This window comes from Phaseolus vulgaris, chromosome 1 (assembly GCF_000499845.2).
Source record: "Phaseolus vulgaris cultivar G19833 chromosome 1, P. vulgaris v2.0, whole genome shotgun sequence".
NCBI classification, from domain to species: Eukaryota; Viridiplantae; Streptophyta; class Magnoliopsida; order Fabales; family Fabaceae; genus Phaseolus; species Phaseolus vulgaris.
The window spans coordinates 2,159,653-2,184,157 of NC_023759.2; the positions used below are offsets into that span (position 1 = coordinate 2,159,653).

The following is a 24,505-nucleotide window of genomic DNA, read 5'->3' on the forward strand; positions in this document are numbered from 1 at the left end:
AAGAGGATAGTTTTCTATTTATAACAAACTTCCAATTATTTCATATTTAAAAGGGGAAAAACCATTATATACACACATATCTACTTAGGAGCAATGATTTTTATTTACATGGTTTATTAAAGTTTTATACACTATATGTGCATTTGTACCAAGTTCGTAACCGCTTGAAAAGATACTTGAGGATTAAATAAAAATCACAAGAATATCTACTTGTGATATTTGAAATTAGTTGACAATAATACAAACTTTAAAGATTAAATAATATCACGTGTGAAGGATAACATAACAACTAAGTTTTGAATATTATGGTTTAACTCCGGTTAAACTTTGAACCAAAACATATATAATATCATATTTGGTTATAAAGGATTGAAGGACAAGTACTCACTAAATAATTATATCTTTTTTTTCAATTATCTTTCGAATATTTTAACCTAGACTCAAAAGTCTATAAATACATATTAATTTCACACACGAAACACTCACTCAATACTCATACTCATATACTCTTATATTCTATAGTTTTTCTAGTTTTTACTAAATTTAGCATAAAAAAATCTTTTACAATTAAATCTTCAATCGATCTTCATCAACAAGTTGCTGATCAATTCTTAAAAATTCAAGCTTAATTTACAAGAATAACACCTTTCCACCTTGGTAGAACTATTGCATTTTTAGAAAGAATAGTAACTAAATCAAACATGTAAATTGTGTAAAAAAAAAAAGACTATTATAGGTGGCAAAACCAAAACCTTTTCGCAAAATATTATTTTGACACCCATTTTTTGCATTGCTCCAAATTACACCTTTCAAATGATAGAGATTATCAAATATAAAGGGTTATTTTTATCATTTGAAGAGGTGTAATTTGGAGGAAGAGGTGTCAAATTATGATTGCTCAACCTTCTCATAGTGTAGTTTTCATGAGGAGCTACAATTATTAATGACCAAATGGTTGGAAGTGGAAAGAAGATAGGCATGTGCTAACTTAATGCCCAAATGAACCTGGGCCATGGTGGTTAGGTGAAGTTTATCTGGATTCAAACTCAGCCCCTTAGCATCCACACACTTCACATTAGGCATTGCGATTTCCATTTGAGCTCTTCTCACTTTCTCTGTGAACTTTCCCTCCCCAGAAGCAAGTGCTACCTGAATAAATGTACATAGTAATTGAAATCAAACTTGTAAGTTGTAAGTCATATAAGACTATAAAAGTAAATTTTTATAAATTGAGAATGAAAGATGAATGAATAATAGTACCTGAATAACAAGGAGAGAAGGGAGATGAAGATCGAATCGAAGGTCCATAATGAACCTCTCCATCTTATCTTTATATCCCTCACTGTCTTTTTCTCTCACGGTGTCACTCTCTCCTTGGTACCAAAGCATCGCACGGATCCTGCCGCCACGCATCGCACGCTTCACACGTGTCACCAACTCATCATACAGCCGCGACCCTCGACTCCACTCTCCGATCTTCGTCCCACCCACCGCACAAGGCACCAGGCCCACAAGCCCACCGCCGCCTCCCCCGACTCTCAAAACCTCCCTCGCAAACGCCATCCCAGGCCCAACCCCACACGTCTTCGCCACATCGATGTCCGCATGCAGAGGCTCACGGGCCTCCTCCCACTCCAGCCCCGCACTCAGCCGCCAAACCCATGGACTTGGCCCGCACTCCGCCGGGACTTTCCCGTCCCATTTCCCCCCGACAACGCCACCTCGTCCAGCCATGTTGCTCTGTCCCGCCAGCACAAAAATGTCCATAGAAACTTCCCCTAACCCACCCTGCACACCCTTCACACCTTCCATAACCCACATAAACCCTAACAACACACACATCAAATCCATCTACAAGTTCACAATTTTATCTAAGAACCACTGATTTATGATTCACATTGCCAATTGGGTCTCACGATTTCACCACAAGTGTTAAACGTGTATTTTTTTCCTTGTCAATTACGTTTCTCGCGTGCTTCATGTGGGACCCGCCGGGAACTGAGCAACCATGATTGAACATAATGTGGGCATCGGAAAATTAATTGCTGTCTCCGGAAAGAGATAATGCGTGCGTTTAACGTCTCTTTAATTGAGGTTGTTATTTTAATGTTAAATCTTTGCCTTTGGATTTCATGGAAGACACAAATATACATCGTATTAGATCCAGTGTTACTGTTATGTGTTCCTTCGTCTTCCATCTCACAGTTCAAGTGAATTTTCTGAAGAAATTAGGTGTCGTGTGCGAGAGTATTAAGCCACCAATAAAATATATGCGGATAATGATCTTGTAACTATTCTGTGTTTTTCTCACACCAATTATCTGAATATAAGAACATGTGCAAAAATATATTAAAAACTAAATTCCTGTTAATTTATACTTCCTCCATTACTTTGTACTTGCTATATTTCTCGTGTTTCATAGTTAATAAGAATTATAGCTTTTGATTTGGGCTGGGCCTACTAACAAACCACCAATTCTCTAGGACTGTTTCTTCCTGCACCTCCATATCTTCTTCTGCCACCTTCATACACAACATGAAAATACATTTTTATTCTTCTTGTATCACTCATTTGAAAAAAGATTTCTGGATTACATAATCCGGAAGCTAAATAAGACTTCTGGATTACATAATCTGGAAGCTAAATAAGACTTCCAGATTATGTAATCCGGAAAGTAAACATGCATATGAAAAAAGCTTCCGAATTATATAATCCAGAAATTAATTACAAATTTAAAAAATAACTTTCGGATTACATAATCCAAAATATTATAGAGTAATATTTTTAGAAATTCAAAAATTTATGGAGGTAAGAGAAGAAGGTATGGAGGTGCAAGAAGAAATAATCTTCTCCAGCCCTTTGTTATAAGGCTGTTTTTCCTGCACTTTCATAACTTCTTGTGGCACCCATTTTATTATTAAAAAATACATTATGGATTTTACAATTTTAAAATATATTTTTCCTATTTACATTCCCGCATTGCAGAATCTGTAATGTATTAGAAATACCTTATGAATTATATTTTTTTTAATATGTAATCAATTGTCATATATTTTAAAAAAATAAGATACTATTTTCAAATTATAATTTAAAAGAACTTTATACTTGTCCCTCTTATTGTCTATTTGTCAATAAAGTATTCTCACTTTATATTAAGGCTTACGTATACTTTATTCATATAATTAATTTTTATTCTAATCCTTAATATACTGAGTTTTAATTTCTATATCTATCTTTGGTTAAAAAAGAAGTAACCAGTCTAAATCTATTATTGTACATCCATGTTATTCATGTGTGAAATTTTATTTCATGAATTTACGAATATAACAAAACAAACTAAAAACCAAAAGAGATAGGTTATTTTTAATCTCATGTCTCCTGTTTATTAATTAATTAATCGCATCCTATATCTTCTTTCCAGGTGCGATACTTTTATTATTCTCTACCCGTATTGTTTGAGAGAGTAGTTCCATCATTTAAACTTGTGTGAGATTGTTAACAACAAGATACGTTTTATTTGACATTATCAAGTGAGATAATAATTTTTTTAGTTGTAATCCATTTTTGCATCTCGCTGGTTTTTGTGACTTCAAAAAAAAACACAATAATCACTAGTCAAAATACCACAAAATTTATTTTAAACATCAACGTTTACCACTAGTCATCACAAACAACTAACACCACTTAAGAATCAAGAAGAAAATACCACACTCTATATTTTGAAATTAAAAAAAAAAATATATGAAAGGAGAATTTGACTAATTTCAATAACTTATTAAAATAAAAAGAAATAGACAAAAATTATTGCAGAAATACATATACTTTCTTTAACTTTTTGGGCCCCTAGGACTTTGGGCCCTGGATCACCAGGTCATAAGTTGGGCCTTGTCCAACCAAAATATCGTGTAATATGTACCTACCACCGAATATATAGTCATCGCCATGTAATATTATGAGTTTATAATGAAATAATTTTAAAAACAAATATGATTTAGTCATCAGAAAAAAGTATTTAAAGTTAAACAAATTAAAGGAATGAAAAAAATTCTAAAATTTGCTCATTCTATGTGAAGTAAAAACAATAACTTTTAGTGTTACGAGAATAAAAAACTAAAGAAATGTTTTAGGAACCAAACAAAAAACCAATATTTTCATAAGAACAAAAACACAATTACCATTTTTTTATATTCTAAATACAAATAAAAGTAATTGAATTGATTTTATTTTCATCATCGACCTAGAAATATTATATATATATATATATATATATATTAATTAGTTCAGATTATCTTTTCTTTTAACCAAAAGAATGATGTATTTGTGTATATAAAAATGTATGCAAACATTCATTTTATTTAAAACATTAAATCAAATATATGTAAAAGGGGGATGGGGAAATGACGAGGTTAAAGAGTACTTTTAACATGTCAACATATAGCTTAAAATACATTTGACTAATTCGTAAGTTAATTTTACTGAAATTATACCAGATTTATTTTATTAGTAATATTTAACTTGTTTTATTATTTACTTCACCTAGCTTATAAGTTTGTTGTTATTTTTTTTATCCCTTCTAGTATATTTTAAAATTATTTTTACACTCATTTTTATTTTATTATCATACTTGAAGAAAATTTAGTAAAATCATGATATCTTTGTTTTTTTTTAAATATTTGAAATTTAAGGTGATTTGTGAGCATGCGTGACTTGTTAATAAACTCCCATATTTTTTTAGTGGAAATACACTTGCGACCTACTAAAAATTCAGACAAAAAAATATTAGTATTTGTTATTACAATTTAATTTATAAACATTCTTATTTTGACCAACTTGCATTATACTCAAATGAACACAAATGATAAAGATTACCCACTAACGTTCATGCTTTAGCAGTGGCATTTGATAAGAAGAAAAAGACAAACACAAAACATACATAAAATGTAACCTAATTCAAAAACCCTTTTAGTCTTTTGTTTTAATAATTTTAATTGCATTTTGTTTATGTTAGTGTGTGATAAATGAGTTTTTTTTTTTCACGTTAGTGTGTGAAATGTACCTCAGCCACGCCAATAGAACAATAAATTTTAGTTTTTATTATACATAAGGAAATACAAATTTAAAACTTTTAAATCCAACCTCATCTTAGTCATGTTTTGTGACACTTGAGAAAGTTAAAGAAAAACTCATATATTTTTTAACTTCAATTTATTTTTATATTTAAAAAAAATCATAAATTAATTTGTTGTTTATGCTATAATTAAAAATAATATCAAAATTAAAAATACAATAACTTTGTTAATGAAAATTAAATTAATTTTCTAGTTAATTTGACATTTTAAAATCTATTATTTAAATGTTGTTATTTTTTGTGATTTAAATTATAAATATCAAATCAATTAACTATATACATTTTTAATTAATATAAGTAATAAAAATATGAAATTTTTATTTTATTTCATATTTATATAATTATATATAATATACATAACGGCATAAGTTTAAATTCAGAGTAAGAAATGTAATACCTAATCTAAACCTAATCCTAGTTGTGATACATTACATAAGTATTATTAGTTTGAAATCAATTGGTGTTTTTATATATTAAAGGGAAATTGCAGTTATTTCTTATGATACTATAGATATAGTTGAACAATTTGCTCTAAAATAAAATAAAAAACTGAATTTCATTTCATGAAGTTAATTTGAGTTAATTGAGTGAATTTAATTACCCAAATTAGCTATTGCTTTTGAATTAAGATTCATTAAGGAAAATGTCATCACAATTCTACATAATTCCTTAAACGAGTTATCATTTACCAAGTGAAAAACTTTAGAAAACATTCAATACAAGGTCATTATGATTATCAATCTTATATGTCTTCATCCAAACACAATTTAAGTTCTCTTAATTGAATAGTATTTTCCCAAAAAAATATTCTAATAAAAAAGAAGTTGGAACACATACACTCCAATAACCAAAGAAAAATCATTCAAGCTATATCAAGTGAGATATTACCTTTTTTATTTTATTAAACTTATAAAACTTCAAAACATTCATAAGAAAAATTAGAAAACACAATACTAAAAAGGATTTATAAAACTGAAAGGACATTAAAAAGAAAATTTATTAAGTTAAACTTGATTCGTTTATAGAGTTATAAGAAACAATTATTGGAAACTAGAAATGAGGTTGAGAAAAAAAAAGGAAAAAAAAAGCAGAGATTTTATTAAGGGTGGCAATGCGGGCTGGTCCGTCTCGCACTTGGCCCGCAAAAAGTGGGTCGGGTTGGCCTGCCTCACATAGAATTTGCGGACTTATTTTTCTAACCCGTCCTGCATAAGGGTTGGCCCGCGGCCTGCAGGCCAGCCCGCATAAGAAATATTTATTAAAAATAATAATTTTTTAAATAAAAATTTTGAAATTTTTTTATTTAGATGCATTAGGTAGATGATCTCATAATATTATTTCCATGAAACATGCGTAGTAAGATGTTATTAAAAATTTTGGAATGTAAAATATAAAGCTACGTGAAGAAAATATAGGAATGAGAAAAAAAAATTATACATTTTAAAGTTATGCGGGCCAACCCGCCCCACCCCACACTTGACCCGCGCGGGTTGAGGATTATGCGGGACGGGCCTAAACGGGCCAGCGGGTTGAAATAAGCAACCCGCCCTGCGAGGCGGCCCGCACAGTCTGCCCACTTTGTTACCCCTAGATTTTATAGACATAATATATCTAATAATTAAAGATTAATATGTAAAAGTGAGACAAGATTTTTTTTAATAAAATATTATTTTGACAATACACAAATCAATCCGAAACCATTTTTGTCACAATTCTTAGTCAAGCAGTCTCAATTATAATTTTGTAGGATTTCATTATATTTTAACAAATAATATATTATTTAATATTAAAGAATAACTATGTTAATATAGTTATTCAAATGAAAAAAAAAAGAGTAAAAGCGTAACGTTCCAGTTTAAATTTTATAATTTAACTTTACTATATAAATATTATTAGAGAGATAGGAGTGATAAGGGTCACGTGAGGCATGATTTGTTTTAAGTGAACAAAATAATAGTACAGACAAAGGACGTACGCATGCAAAAATATATTATATATTTATAAATGGTAAAAATTAATAAATATTTTTCAGTTTATTTTTTTAAGAAGAAAATCAAAAAGATTTCTTCTTTATTTTTATAATTATATTAAAAATTTATTTAATAAATTTAAATTTTTAAAATAATTAATATATTTTTTAAAAATTAGATTAGAATCGTAATATAATTATTAGAAATTTAATAAATATTTTTTTAATCAATCCGATATGTCGGTCTCTGTATATCCGACACGTCAGTTAAGAAATAATTTAATCTTCATAAATCTAATCTAACATATCTTTTTATTTTTTTTATTATTTAAAAATTAATTTGATTTGTGTCACGTGTCAAAAATAATACAAAAGTTACGAGTGGAAGTTAGAGACAGCTGTTTCGCTTTGAATAAAGGTCCACTCCGCAATTTAATTATTTTAAATAATAAACCCTTTTAAACATATTTTTTTTCTATTTTGGTTTATTACGTTTTAAATCTGCAAGTTGAGTTTCTTTTTGTAGGAGTTTTGGTTGTCCCCACAAACATCCAAATACTCCTAATCAAACACACACTTTTCTTCTTAACTCAAACACTATTTTAATTTGTTTTTAAAAATATTAATACTAATAGCTATGAACAACTGTAGTTGTTGTTTAATATTATTTATTTTGAATTTTAAATAATAATATTTTCATATTAAAATCATTTCTATTTTTAGTAATGATTTTTCTATTAAAATCAAATTTTTTTGTAATATATACTTTTTAAAATATGCTAAAATATAAACTTTTGTCCTCTATTATTATTTTTCAGTTTTAACAAATATGAAATTAAAATTTAAGAGTGAGATAAAGAAAATTATTATTTTTATATAAGTTATTAACACATAAAAATTACATCCATCTATTTAATCACTTTTCTTCTTTATTCCATTTTATAAATTCTATTATTTCATTTTAATTAAAAATTATTGTATTAATTAAAAATGTTATAGAATTTTTGAAGATTGATGAATGAAGGTAGGTGTAGGGTAGGTGTAGGTAAAGTTAGTGGTGTTGCGGTGAAGAAAGCCGTTAGGAATGTGTGACTTTGGCGTTATGACAGGCTGGATTTTGCTGACACGGCACTGTAAGGGTTGATCTCCATGACTATGACTGTTACTTCACTTTGTCCTTTCTCATACACATCATTCTTCATCTTTCTCTTTCTTATCTTTCTTATCTTTCTTTCTCATCATTTTTAACACATTTTTTTAAAAAATATTTTATTTTAAAAAGTTTTAACACTAATTTATTTAGTTCTTATATAATAATATTGTGTATCATTGACATTGAAAACATTATATTTTGGAACTTCAAAATAAACCTACAATAAAAACTTTAAGTTGTTTCTGTTTTAAACTTTTGGAAATTACAATTTTAATACATGAGGAAACTTTTCTATAAAAGATATGTGGACAATAAAATAATATTACTTTCTAAATGGTAAATAATCTGCACAACGAAATCAAACAACATTTTAATAAAAAATTTCCAAAAGAATAAGATTTTAATGTTATTAATAGAAAATCATTAAAACTTATGGTTAAATCATGTCTTTTACTTTCCAAAATATATTTTTTATTTATTTATCCTCTCATTTTTAAAATATGTTATTTTCGTTATTTTACTTGTTTACTACAACTCTAGGGTTGAATTTTTTTATCTAGTAGATACTATTACGAAAAAAAAGTGTTTAATTAAAAATATATGAAAATGAATTACTTTTTAATTTATAAAAACTTGAGTGTTTGACTTAATTAAATTACTTTTTTTTTATAACAAGGGAGCCTATGGAGATACTTGTATAATTATAATAGTGAAATTGAGATTTATAAAATTTTAGTTTTAATAAAGATATATTATAAATAAATAAAGAATTGAAAATGTATAAAACAATTTTCATTATTTTATTTTCTTACAAGATTTATTTATCTAAATAATCTAATTTCTCTTAACTTTTTTAAGTTTAAAAATGATTAAGATACAATTATATCAAGTTATTTTTTTAGTGTTTTATAAATGAAAGATATTATTGGTATATGTTTTAATATTTGTAAACTAACCACAAATCCACTTTGATTTTGGGAAGTGAGAGTAGTGAGACTTCTTATAAACATGTTACTTGCATTATTTATAGTTAATAAAATTATTATTTAAATGTGTGAGAAGTGTTTTATTGTATTTAAAGGTGAGAATAATTGCAAATTATACACGAAATTAATGTTTATTATGCATAAAATTAAGTTTTGGAAGGATTTGACTATATATATATATATATATACACGTGAGTTAAACTTTGTCCAAACGATAAATAAGGACTCTTAAGTGATAATATGGACACTCAAGTGACAACATGAATCACTCAAGCAACAATTATGGACAACATAAACCACTCAAACAAAATATGGATATAAAGTGACAATATGAATGCTCAAGCAATAACGTGAACGCTCAAGTGATAGGGTATATAACTCAAGTAAATACTTGTAGCTTAAGTGAGTAAGAGGTTGAGACAACTCTCCTCTTGATATGTTACACTTAAACTATAGTTTAATCACTCTAAAAATAGTTGTGGAAATGATGCAAAAGTTTTTGAAACATGTAAGACCATACAAAAAAGTGATGGTGCTTAAGTGATGACATAGTCACTCCAATATTGATGAAATAATCTGGTTTATGTTTCTATAACTTGTTGGAGGTGACACAACAAGTACATTTGTAATGATGATATTATGTGTTTTCGTGTAAGAAAGAGACCTGAATGCATTAGTGTGACACAGTGATGGATGACCATCCAAAGCCACCAATTAATACACAAGAATAAAAGACAAATGGACTATCTGAATTAATAGTAGAAATAAATTGTATAAGATTTATACTTCACTTAGAGTATTTTATAGATAAAATAAGGATACTCTAGAAACTCTAACTTGTCACACAAGTAAGGGCTTCTAGAGCACCTTAAGAGAGTGCACATGACTTCCTTAAACCATCATAGTTAAGTCTACTTAACTAGAGTTATGGTAGCTTAAGGTGCAAACTACCCTCATCTATAAATACCCTATAATTCAACCATGTATTTAGATTTGATATTAATGTGAATGAGGAATTATGAAATAGAATCCATTATCTCTCAAGTCTCCAATTGATTGCAAGCCTACACGACCTAAGTGAGCTCCTTGGAAGGTTGGCCTCACCAACTTCCTCTTCAAAGCATCACCATAATCATCATCGAACCCTAAAACCATTCGGTCACCTCCTTTCATCCAAGTCTTCCATTACCTCTCCATCCTTAATTCAACAAGCAAGAGCATTGGACTACATCACACACAAAGATGTACACACACACACACACACACACATATATATATATATATTATGATATCTATGTGATATGTTGCCTTTCATGTGCATGTTGTGCTTTGTGGGTATATTGCCCTTTATGCATATGTAGTAAAGATATTTAAGATGACATTGTGCCGACCCAAAAGTCTTTGTATTAAGCATGAAACTCATTAAGAAAATGAATATTCTGTGTTTCAGTAATAAATATAATCAAATAATCAAGATATAAGGTGTGAGGAGCAGAAGAAAGTTTGTGCATTAAATTAATACAATTTGTGCATTAAATTAATACAAATATATGCATGAATTACCTTGATATTAAAAGACAAGGATGAATTTTCAATAGACTTATGATATGTCAAAGTGTTGGTATCTATTTAAGTGTAATTACTTACATTATTTTATTGGGATGTCATTGATGATTCTTGCATTTTGGTTAACAATGATTTAATTGTAATTTTGTGGTGTGTGATTTATTGATAATACAATGATATTGATACATTATGTACATCATACTATATATGATTCTTTTTAAGTTATTGTATAACTTAGTCTAGATTCAGAAGACTACAATAACTATTCATGATAGATGTGTAAAATATTTTAAAATAAATCTACAACAATATTCACTTCCAAAAACAAACTTTAACCAAACAAAACTAACCTTAAAGTTTTAGTAGATTCCATCTTGCTTCGACTAAAAAGCCTATGTCGTATGATTGAAAGCTACTCAATTTTGCGTTGGCCTATGGAAGAGACTCTAGGCCAAATGGACGGAAAAATATATAATAATGTACTTATAGTGTGGGTCAAGTCGTGGTAAGAATAAAATGTTAGAATATTGCAAACTCATGCTAAATATTTTAAAAAAAATTATTAAAAATCATTTATATTGGTCTAACCCACACATAAAAAAAGTTATATAAGGTTTAGAGTGGGTTTAATCCACTATAGGTGGAAGGTAAATATTTTTAAAAAAAGTATTAAAAATAGTTTGCGTCGATCTAAACCATACATAACAAAAAAATGTATATACAGTCTCTAGAGTGTGTTTAACCCATCCTAAGTGGAAGGAAAAAATGAACTTACCGACTCAATCAATTTAACTGAAAATACATTCATACGGTGATAAAATCAAGTAAGATCTAACTTGAATCACACGTAACATAACAAGTAAACTGAACTGATCATAATCAACAAAGTGGAAAAATCATTCACCAAAAATTATGATATTGTATTTTTTAATAGATTATACATTATACATGATAAACACATTAAATACGATGCATGATAAATATATGATACATGAATTTTAATACATAAATAATATATACATGATAAATATTTATTTTTTATGTAATACATATTTGCTAATAGAAAATATTGTATGCAATAATGATGCATATAATTTTATGGTAATTAATTATAAACAATGCATAGCAAAACAACCATTGTTAGACCCCAAAGTTGGAAAATTAAGCTAATATGATACTTTATTGATGGAAAGTCATAAAAAAAATAAGTGTGATGAGAGATGTTTTTACTTCACTAATATAAAGAAACATGCTTTGTAACCTATCCAAATTTGTCCGTTGACACTCATTTATGCATATAAAAACACAATTGTGTCTATTTTAAAATATTACCAATTTGGTGTAGACTCCGTCAAATTTACCACCATCGAGTACGTAGAGTTAATTTTAATGGTGCAACTTATGTCATTTTTTAAATCAGAATTATTATAGAATACTTTCATAAATTCTTATAATTTAAATTTTTATTTAAAATATAAATTTATATCAACATATTTTATATCAACATATTTGACTAGAAATATTTGTCTAAGATAAAATATAAAAAATAAGAATATTAATTATTTTATAAATTTAAATGGTAAATATATACAATTAAAAGATTCTTTTTAAGATAATAAAAACTCATATTTCCTTAAAAATTTCTTAACTAATATTAATTCAAATATAGATATTTTTTGCAATTATAAAATAATAATAAAATACTAGAGAGAAAGAGTATTATAACCAATTTTTTTTATTCAATTAATGGTTTATTTTGTTGTTAACCTACAAAGTTTCCATCAGGTTGATAAACTTACTAAACAAAATCAATCAGCCCCACAATACTTTGCACTAGCAAGGTAACAAATTTACATTCTAATTGATTAAATATTTTGAATGAGGTCAACAAGATTCACAAAATAATAAAAGATACTTTATTGCTGTCAAATAAAAAAATATTTATGAATGATTTTGAGCTTTATTGGTTAGCAATACGCTTTTAAACACATACTTTTATTGTTCACCTGAAATTTATTAAAAAAAAACAACACTCTCTTGAAATAAAAGTGAAACTTACCTAATTTATTCACATTTCCTTTTTTGACGTTAAAGACATCAAGCTTTACAGTTAATTTTAAACGACTAAAATTAATAAAAAAAATCCATAACATCTCAAAGTATAATAACTGTTTCCTAACAAATTTTCAACTGTTAATTAAGAAAAACGTCTATAAATATTAACAATCTCTTATTTTATATTTTATTTGACATAAAAGAACTCTAATAGCAGTCAATCAAGGTTTAATTTTAGATTTCGAAGACCATATCTGTAACGGTTAGTAGTTATGATTGAGAGAAAGCCGTTAGGTTTAGAGAGTAACTAATATAATCTAATACCCGGAAATAATTAGTAGATTTAACTTATTTTAAAAATTCAGTTAAACAGTATTTTAAAAATTCAGTTAAACAGTATTTTAAAATATAAAATTAAACTAAATCACATTTTATTAATTAGTAATGATTAATTAAAGTGAGTAACAGTTTTTTAGAAATAAAACTGGGTACCGTTGGAAATGGAGGTTACCGTTTGGTTAGAGTAAATTTAGAATGCGCAACGGTTCAACCGTCTTAGTCAATAAGAGGATATATTGTTGAATGAATGAGTTGATTGTGTTTTTAATTATAATTAATAATTGTAATTAATTTAATAATGAAAATATCTGATGGAGTTTGAGTGTAGCAAGGAGCAGAAGAAGATTAGTTAAGTAAATTAGTTAATAAGTTAGGTTTATAGAAAACACCAGGCAGCACCGATAGCGTGATCATACGTGTAACCGTGAGGAGGCTCCAACTCCCACGCGTGTTAGTTTGCCAGCTGTATGCAAGTAACTGCTTCCACAACCGACCCAACCGGTCACATCAACCTGCCCAACCGGTCATCCTTATCCCTTTTGCATTTTCTATTTCTCCCCCAAACCCCACCCTTCTTCTCACAACCCACAAAACACCTCTTCTCCGCTCATAAATTTTAATTTTGATATTTTTTCTTTATTATGTTTTTATGATTAAACTCTGTTAGCATGGCATCGGGAAGCAGGGATATGGATCGGGTCAAGGGCCCGTGGAGCCCGGAGGAGGACGAGGCGCTGCAGAGGCTGGTGCAGGCCCTTGGGCCCAGGAACTGGACGGTGATAAGCAAGTCTATTCCGGGTCGATCCGGGAAATCGTGCCGGCTACGGTGGTGCAACCAGCTCTCGCCGGAGGTGGAGCACCGCCCGTTCTCGCCGGAAGAGGACGATGCTATTGTCAGGGCGCACGGTAGGTTCGGTAACAAGTGGGCCACCATAGCACGTTTACTCAACGGCCGCACCGATAACGCCGTCAAAAACCACTGGAACTCCACTCTCAAGAGAAAATGCTCCGCCGTTAGTCTCGATGTAACCGATCGTCCACCGCTTAAAAGATCCGCCAGCGTCGGCGCGGGTTATTTAAACCCGAGCAGCCCATCCGGGTCTGAGTTAAGCGATCCGGGCCAGCCCGCTCTGTCGACTCCTTCCGCCTCTGCCCGTTGCAGGCCCAATCTCATGGAAACCGCTTCTTCCCCCTCCGATCCAGCAACGTCACTGAGTTTGTGTCTCCCTGGATTCGGCTCCGAGCCTAGCCTTGTTGCTGCACCGCGGCCGGCGTCATCGCCGCCGCCAGTATCTCCGCCGCCTCCCCCTCCAGCGGCGGTTGAGGAGCGTGGGAAGCAATTGTTCAACGCGGAGTTTTTGAGGGTGATGCAAGAGATGATAAGGAAGGAAGTGAGGAGTTACATGTCAGGGATGGAGCTGAAGAATGGATTGAGAATACAAACGGAAGCCATTGGAAACGCGGTGGTGAAGCGCATGGGAATCAGCAACATCGAGTGAGAAGGAAAGAAACGGCGTCGTTTGGAGTATCGAACCGAGCCAACTGGACATGGACGATGAATCACAGGGTAGAGAAAGTGAGTCAGAAAGAGAATTTTATTTTATTTTATTTTGTAGTTTAAGTAAATTTTAGTTTCCCTCTACTTAAGGGTAAAAATTAGTAATAATTTCGGCACTGTACAGAACTTGAACAGAACATGAAAACATGAAATAGAGTGCTTTCCTCATAAAATATTTTTCTATAGATGTTGTTAAGGAATGGGTCCAAGTACTATGTTTTTTTTTTTAATAATTATTTGAATTGGATTACTGTGATGATAAATGATAGAGTGAATGGTTTTTGTGTGTGCAGTTGAATAGAGTGATTAGGAGAATGAAAGAGAAACCTTAAAAAAAATGTGAGAGAGTTGGTAATGGAGGAGGACAGAAAGGACAGAACCGTTTTTGTCTGTGTCCTTGAAATTGAAGGAAGATCAGAAGGGTGGGATGTATGATTGACAGAAGTGGGTCCGGTTGGAATATTTTGTTTTGCGGTGGAAACTTGTTGGGCAAGTGATTGAACGATGCCAACCAAATTCAGGCATGTGAAAAACACCGCACACTCACTCCTCACTTTCAACTCCACACTCATCATCATCCAAATATCTCACTTTAAACCTCTTTCAATCTATGTTCCACACGACAAAAACAAAAATTAGAGAACCCAAACAAAAAATAGAGATACAGAAATATGTTACAACTAAATACAAAATGAAATTGTATGGTGGAAGAAGGGAAATACTCTAAAACAAAAGGAAATAGAATGTGATAACAAAATAAAAATGAAAATGTCATTTTTAATAAATTATTATTATTAGTTAAAAATAATTTTATTATTAAAATTTATAATTTTATTCTCAATGTTATTTTAAACATATTTTTATTATTAATTGTTCTATACATCCGATAATTTCATACGGGAAAAATATATTATTTTAATGGGAAAGCTTATGGTTTAAATATCTTTTTCTTTGAAAAAGAGCATTGCTATTATGAGATGAGAATTAAATAAGTAAGACATATGAGAATGGATAGCATATGAGAATCAAGTGAGTACTTTAATAATGTTATATTTCTTTAATTTTATTTGATCGTTTGATTGTTAGTGATGAATAAATAATCATAGTTGAGTTGCATATTTGAGTTATTTAAATATATAATTAGTTATATAAGTACTTAAATAATATTATATATTTTTTAAATTTCATCTGATCGTTTGATTTGATGAATAAATAATCATACGTGGGGTTGAGTTGCATGTTTGAGTTATTCAAATAGATTTATTAGTTAGATATATTTTTAATCATATTCAATTTTAAATATCCCTATGAGTATATGAGTACGGTGATAAATATCTCTCTCGGTATCATGAGTGTGGTGGTAAATATGATAGGTAACACAAGGATGATGATTTTCAATGTGGATTTATAAGGAGTTTTGGACATTAATAATGAGATATCTTCTTTCAAAATGTTACATTATTTAGGTAGCTTATGTTTCACTTTTCACGACATGTTATATGATGTGACGTTTGGAGAGTCTCATGGTAGATTTTACAAAGAATGCATTCTTTTACTGGAGCAATTCTAATTTAAAGAGAATCAACCATTCATACTGCTTGCACAACATTCTAATGGATAAAGATTATAAGTATGTATCTTAACACCAAAGGCACCTCAATCCTACAATGAAGGCAATGGTAAAGAAATAAAGGATGAAGTTGCTTGAAATTGGCATAACATGTGCAATATCTGATAATGCTTGGTTCAGCCTAGTCCAAATTGTTCCTAAGAAATAAGGGATGACAATAGCAAAATAATTAATTTCCCTAAAACTTTCACAAATTTGGAGGATGTGTTAAATTGTAGAAAGTTGGATTATACAATTGTTCTAGTTACCTTTCAATAGTGTATGTTTGTTATTTTTTTTTATTGCGATTAAGAATATATAAATTTTCATAAATGACTTCTCATGACTCTTTCGTGGAGAATCTTAATACAATGTTATGACTCTTTCTTGAAAAATCTTAATACAATGTTGAGAACATGTGTTAAAACAAATTTTGTTCTCAATTGGAAAAAGGTCACTTTACATTGCTCAAATTTGAATAGCAACTTCAATGTGTTACTTTTCAATTTAAGATTAAAGCTTTTTCCTAGTAAATAGAAGTCTAAATTATTTGGACAATTCATTAGATGTAATACCATATGGAATTGTGGAGTTAGAAGAGCTATAAAAGAAAGAACATGGATAGTCAATGAATACATATTACAGCCTTATATAGGTGGTACTGTTGAAAGGCTATGCATAGTCACCTACTTGAACAATTCTTAACTAAATAGGTGTCCAACATAAAACATTAAATGAGCGTTCCTAGTGAATTGTATTGTTGCTCAAGTGATAATTGATACGTTTGAGAAATTGAGTTTTTAGATCTCTTTTTTTTCAAACGAATATCCTTTCACTTAAGTGAAAAAGATCATGGCAGTAAGCATCACATCAAGTTCAATCTATTTAATACATAATGCACCTGATTAGATGCTTTAAGAGGTTCTTTCATTGGGTTCATAGGTTGTCGAACTAACTCAATTGTTGGTTCATTTACCTGTTCTTAATCAACATTTTTTTCTTGAATCATAACTATTAAGGTTGAATACCTTTATGTTAACATTAAAACTTTAAAGAAACATTTCTTAGTATCTCTCTCATGTTCCTTAGTTGTTTCTTTGCTAACTGAGTTTCATCAAGCTCAAAATCTTTACCATGACTTCCTTTTGCAAGAAATACATTTTTTCAACCTTTTTAAAAAAGGTAGCCTTTTTACCACAAATACTTCAAAGTTAAAAGGTTGGTAAAAATAATATCTCATTACTTGTTTGGAATAGGTAATGAATATTTTTTTTTTATTCTCCTAAAACGTTACTTCATAAACAATCACACTCATAGAATGGTAAACCAAGATGTAGTTCCCATGTTTCCTTCTATTTCTCACAGAACCAAAAAATAACTAAATATTCCACCCAAACAACAAAGATGGAAAACAGAGCACACAATACACAGAGCATTCATTATTTTTATTTTAAAAAAAAAAAACCCAAATCCAACATTCCAATTCCACTAAATTAAGCATTCCAGTTTCTACTCCCTTAGAACCCCAACAATGGCACATCAAATAGTTTATTAGGAGAATCTTTTGCCAACTAGCTTTCTGATACGCCAGAAGTTTCACTCTCCTTTGCCCCATGATTGATTTGTGAACCATCATCTTCATTACCATGGTCATGAACCATTAACAGAGTCCCATTTCTCACAAGCAAGCCTCAGTATTATCTGAATTATGTGTTCCTATTAGAAAAGTTTTCTTTGAATCATTAGAATCTAATCCTAAAACCCTTCCATCGATTATAATTTGACTTAGGACACTGATTACAAATAAAAGGAACTGACACGATGGTTGTACTCTCTAGAACCATATTGCTAACTACAAAATCAGGGGAAATGTTCATTGAATAAGACCTGGAACCCATATTGCAGAAACAGCACAACCAGCCAGGCAACTTCAACTAAACACCACAACAATAACATTTAAACCCTAACTACAAGAAACAACAATAACCTTGTTTATGCTCATACCAATTTCAGTAAATTATTTTATTTTTATGGATTTTGAGTTTGTATTTGTATTTATAAATACCATTTTCATAAAATACTTTTCTCAATTTGAACCATGATAATCTTCCAATTCAAAACATTTTTGTTATGTACAAGTAATTATTTTCTATTTCATGCGTCTTTATTTTATTATATATAATAGGATAATAATTCGGAATCTTACAAAAAAAATATACAATAATTAAAGAAAAATATATTTTTATAGAGACAATTCTGACCAATGACCCGGTTAAGAAGTGGACTTTAAGACGATGTGTGATCTCCAACACACCCCTCACGTCGAGAGTGATAGATAGAAGCTCGTGCGTGGGATAACATATTATGATAAACCCAATAAACACTCGCTAGGATAGGATCGAAATGACTCTGATACCATGTTACGAAGTGGACTTTAAGCCTAACTCAACCCCATAAAACCGGCTCATGAGGTTGAGGTTTGCACTCACTTATATACAATGAAAGACTCTAATCTTTATTCAGTGTGGAATCTCCAAGAGACACATCCTGAGTAAGATCTTCTCATATAAGTCATGCGATAACTTTCCATCAAGCAGAACTGACGGACCCAAATACCAATATCCTAAGTCGATATGAGTTGAATATTTAGTTATGTTTTGATTATGTAGGAAATAGAAGGAAACATGGGAACTACATCTTGGTTTACCATTCTATGTAGTGTGGTTGTTTATGAAATAACGTTTTAGGACAAATTTTCATAGAAGAAAGAAATGCAGTTATAATCTTGGTTGAGTTAGTTATTATTGCTTTATACACGGAGGGCATGCAATTTTCATGTAAGTTTACAACTTCATTGTTGGTTAGCATGTGTTTTTTCAGTTGTGTTCTTTTACTAGATCAATTTTTTTAACCTTCTGAGTGGATTGTGACTCCCTTGAAGGAAATTGGTGCCTGTTGTTACAGAGTTTAGCTTTTCCCAACTTGTGATGGTTGGATTGGAATGCTATGTATTTCTTTAGATAAAATACTTGAATGCTACCTGTAAATTTTCTTAATCATTGGACACTGTCAGTTTATTTTTACTGTTTTAATTTGTAATGAGTTGATAGACATTTCTATTTCTATTCTTTGATCTGTAGTTAGTCTATCATAAAGAGTTCCTGAGAGAAGTTATACAACAACAACATTTTTTAAGATTTTAGGATGATTAAAAACTAAGGAACTATTTTATCTGATGTGCTTAATTTCCCCACTATCACTTTTGCCTACTTTTTAGTGGTTGATCTTGTTCCAGTACCATGTGTGCAAGCTGAATGTTTAAAGTTGCAATCATGAGTTGTAGTGTATATTAGCTATCGTGGTACTACCCACTCACTATATATATATGGATGTTGGAAATATAGAAAAGTAACCACGGTGAAATATATATTTATTTGTAAGTATGAATGATTCTATGTTTGTGATGTTAAGATTAGGATTTATAAATCATTTTAAATTCGTATTTTGATTTAAGAACTTTGGCTTTCAGGAGAAAGAACTAATGCATGTTGCTATAAGTAAAGTTTCAAGCAAACTTAAAAGATATACATTATTTTTATGATAAAGGTTAATAATATTCAAATCTCTATTCTCAATAGGAGAACAAATCGTGGCAGAAGACAAATCGTAGCCCAATTAACGATAGTTATGCCTTCAACTTGCTTAAGAAGTGAAACTCTCTTTTGTACATATTAAAGTTATAAACTATACATTCAGTAATCACCGTATTAATCAACTGAATTCGACCCATCACTCGAATTTCCATTCATAGTTTGTTAGTGAAGCTCCTCATTTTAAGTGAGTTTAAGTGTTGATTGTAGGTGAACAAATTTTAGTTACCAATTAATAAAAAAATACTTCTTAATTTAAAACAATTTCTTTTTATATATATATATATTATTTAGATTACATTTATTTTAAACCGCATACCATTCTAATACAAATTTTATTACTTATGCTTCTAAATAAACAACAACATCAAATAACTCAATTCCAATTAATAATATTTCTCACTTCATCATTAAAAATCCACATGACTCATAATTAACCTTCCAACAAATAAAATCCAATTCAACAACACAATTTTCAATTTAAACTCATAAGTGTCTATGGATTTGATCTCATCAAAGTTCAGTCATCAATTTCTTTTCAAAGTAATAAGTTAAGTTAGCTACTTTTACCTTTGATCAATTAACTTTGATTAACTTTAACGAAATTTGATTTATAAAACAAATGAAGCCTTCAAAGACCCATAATTTTATGCACAAGAAGTTCACCACTTTTATTATTCACTTTGAAAGTATATGAATAGTCATTCTGATATAAATTCTTTAAAGATATGAAAATGAATCTTGTGAGCCTAATTGCCTTTTATAATAAGATAAGAATATTTGAGTGACTAGCCTGGCTAATATTAGTTCAATGCCGTGTGAGTTTTTATGCTTTCTTATAATATATGTAAGGTGTAAGTTTTGTTGCACCACACTCAAATTGTTTGGTCTTCTACGTGTTTCTAAAACCTCTGCGCATTGCTAAATTCCCTCGCTAAATTCCCTTTAACTAAAATATTTTAGTTAGATTGAGTGTTTCAAATAATATGGTTGAAGATTTGATTTCATAAAAATAATTCATAATATATAACTGTTTGTAAAAAAAATTATAAATTAATTTTATAAAATTGAATTAGATTAAAGTTTATATTTTAAAACAATATTATGATAATTTAGAGTCTATCAATTTAGTAATAATTTGTTAGATTTATCATATATATTTGTTATGGGATCGTTATGCCACCTATAAATATATAAGTTTTTATATTCAGAATCTGGCATCAATCTTTAATATATAAGTGGATGTGTACCTGTGTGGATGTCGGGGTTTGAGTAACGTTGATCCACTTGATACACAATTTGGTTCGTGCTGATAATCTCCTAGTTCTTCAAACTTCTTTCTCCTTTACGCGTGCGTTCTGCCGGTCGGCAGCGATACCTGCGATTGCACTCCGACGCTCAAGTCAGTGCTAGTGATTAGTCTATTCTCTTAGAATATCAAAAGCATACCTTTCCCCCCTTCCAGAATCCCTTTTATAGGTTGACTTGGGCCTTCACACTCACGTGGGCCAGATAACCGGTTGTCAAGACATGTGTAGTGGTCTTTAGGTCGTGTGTAGTGACTTCCTGATATTACGAAAGTGTGTTTCGAAGTGTCCTTGACAAATTCAACCCTAACTATAATTGCCTTCTTGCCACATATTTATTATCTTAGTCGTTCGGGGTATACACTTGCTCCAGACTCAAAGGCATAAGATTGAGTATCAACATTTTAATATTGAGTATCAACATTTTAATATATAAGAGAATGTAACTCTTATAAAAAGGTTGAATAGATTTATAAAAAAATATATGTAGATTAAAAATAGAGATGTGATATGCATTGATTATTAATACTTGTGACAATTTTGTTGTGATGATAAAAATTCATTTGAGATAGCGTAAAACCCTCTTCTTTTTTATGGTGAAATTTGAATGACTACAACTTTGTTTGCGCTGGTTGCATCGTGCACGCCAATCACAAAAATTGATGTTGAGAAAGCTAATAAATTAGCATACACACTCTGCTACTGTCCTACGTATGCGTTACGTTGACAATGAAGACATATCTTATTACGTAATCAAAATCCATATACGCGTGATTCTATCAAAATTATACAGTTCTTCGTTTATTACAACTCAAGAATAAAAGTCGTGGGAAATTAACAAATAATTCTCTTATTTTATTTATTTTATTTGGAAGCAGTACAAAACAAGATTAACTTCTAAAAAGAAAAAAATTATCAGCAAAAATAAATAAATAAATGTGGTTTAGTTAACATAGCAACATAACGAAGAGTGAAATGAAGATTGTAATCATCTTTCTTACATTACATATGAAAAGAATAAAAACTTTATATATATATATATATATATATATATATATTATATAACATAGAAAAAGCCCCTCAAATAGAAAACTTCCTACAAACAAAACGTGTTAACATAGAAAATCTAACCATCTATAGTAGGTGAGTTTCTTTGTACCTGTTTAAAAATAATAAAATGAACAAATTCATGTTTTTAATGTAATTTTCTTTTTTTTTAAATATGCATTTTCTATTATTTTAAAACTGCTTATTAAATAAGTTATTATTATTTCAAAAAATTAATAGACTCAAAAATTTATTTTGAATTTAACTAAATATGTCCTTTAAATAAATAAACTAAATTCATTCGATATATTATTATTATTGGGTTTTAATTTGATCAAATTTCATATAATCGGATTCGAATCCAAGCAATCTTATTTTATCTTTTAAATAGTGACTACGAAAAATTTAAAGTATGTATTGAAAATTAAATAAGTATAGTCCAATGGGTTAAATGAAATATTTAAATTATTGTAAATTTAATATGTATTCTTTCTTATTTATCTAAAATCCAAAATGGTAGGTAGGGCTTGGTACAAAAATACTGATTATACATTCTAACCTAATTCTTTAAGCACTTCAATCTACCTACCAAGTTCCCAACTACTTCAAGAGAATAAAAAAATGTTTTATTAAATATTTTAATATCAGTTTCGAATTTTGGATTACTTTTTCTATATTATAGGGAATGAAATTTCATATTATATCTGTGTATATTATATATGAACTGGGGAAACACTTGTTTTAATAAATTTTAAAAACATCAAAACTAACACGCTAAGCTAACTTCCATTTTATGAACATGTTGCAACAGCCAAGTTATTTCTGGTTTCAGAAGATGAAGGCACACACAAAATATTAAATAATTACTTTATTTTCTTTTTATTTTAATTGGTATTTTTTCGAATCATTTAATTTAATACAAGATTTTATGTCAGCTACTTCATGTTATCAACTCAAAGTTAAGTGACTCTGTACTTCACTAAAAAAAAATCATGAAATAGAAACCAATTTTTATAAATTAAAATAATTAATTAAAATAGTAATTAAATTAAAAACTAATTTAGAAATTAAAAAATATTAGTTTTTAAATTAATTTATATTATTGTTAAATAGTTTCTAAATTAATATCTAATTAGTAAGTAAGATTTTAACTACATACCAATTATTTTATGATTTTCTTGTAGTATTTTCTTAAAAATTTCGTTAATGTACAACAATAATTGACCATAGGTTAAATGTTCAATTTGTATGTATTTCATTACTGAAACACAAACCCAATTTTGTTGAATAGAATTGTCTAATACATTATATTATAAATATTTTTAATTTACTTATCCATATAGAGTATTTATTAATATTTTTAATAATTATAGTTTTCATCTGGGTAATCAGGAATGAGAAATCAATCGATCTGTCGTACCAAAAATTATTCTTGTGGAAGAAAATAAATTCCTTAGCAACCTAATTTATTAGTTTCATACTTCACATGTGGTCATAAACTAAATATGACTTGGTATATGATATAGCATGTGAAGTCAATGACTTCTTTTGCATATAATAATTAATTTAACTAATAACTTGTAAAATATAAAAACATAGGAGTGCACGGGCATCAATTAGAAAAAAGAGAGTAAACTAAAACATTGAGATCTTATTGAATCTAAAAACAAAATACATAAGGCATGTCACATGTATGTTTGAATTAATTTCTTACAATTTTTGTAACAATTCTTTTTAAAATAACTTCTGTGTGAAAAGTTAAAATTAACTAATACATGAATTAATATATATATATATATATATAAATAAATAAAATTTTCATTTTTTATTTTTGCAAATTAGTGTGTATATAAAATAATTTTAATTTTAAAAAAATCTTTATATTTTTTTTCCAAACATCTATAATCTAATCAAACCTTTGACTTTGAATATGTATCAGCTAGTTTTTTCTGATCTAATGTAATGCCACTTATGTCATGGTAAATTTTGGTCTCTCTATTCCGTATTTCGTATCCCGTATTCGTATATCTTGCCAAGTTTTTCTTTTTGTTAGGTTGTGCAAGAAGCTTTGGTTTTTCAACTTTCAGAGTCAAATAAGAATTAATTTCTTTTGCACGTGATCCATGAATGCAACTGCT

The 24,505-nt window shown here is 29.2% G+C and overlaps 2 protein-coding genes across 2 annotated transcripts; one reads left to right on the plus strand and one right to left on the minus strand.

The window, feature by feature from the left end:
* Window positions 1-585: 585 nt before the first annotated feature.
* Window positions 586-1,986, minus strand: LOC137816530 (probable carbohydrate esterase At4g34215). The gene is made up of 2 exons (XM_068619706.1): window positions 1,261-1,986; window positions 586-1,149 (listed from the first exon to the last, which is right to left on the minus strand). The coding sequence occupies exons 1-2, from the start codon at window positions 1,849-1,851 to the stop codon at window positions 922-924; spliced, it is 819 nt and encodes a 272-aa protein (XP_068475807.1). The 5' UTR covers window positions 1,852-1,986; the 3' UTR covers window positions 586-921.
* Window positions 1,987-13,759: 11,773 nt separating this feature from the next.
* On the plus strand, window positions 13,760-14,927 carry LOC137816531 (transcription factor MYB44-like). The gene has a single exon (XM_068619707.1). The coding sequence runs from the start codon at window positions 13,865-13,867 to the stop codon at window positions 14,693-14,695; it is 831 nt and encodes a 276-aa protein (XP_068475808.1). The 5' UTR covers window positions 13,760-13,864; the 3' UTR covers window positions 14,696-14,927.
* Window positions 14,928-24,505: the final 9,578 nt, after the last annotated feature.

Coding starts and splice junctions, on each gene's coding strand:
- LOC137816530 (XM_068619706.1), bottom strand. CDS start 1,851: ATGGATTTGATGTGTGTGTTGTTAGGGTTTATGTGGGTTATGGAAGGT. Junction 1,150..1,260: donor CTTCTCTCCTTGTTATTCAG/GTACTATTATTC, acceptor ACATTTATTCAG/GTAGCACTTGCTTCTGGGGA.
- LOC137816531 (XM_068619707.1), top strand. CDS start 13,865: ATGGCATCGGGAAGCAGGGATATGGATCGGGTCAAGGGCCCGTGGAGC.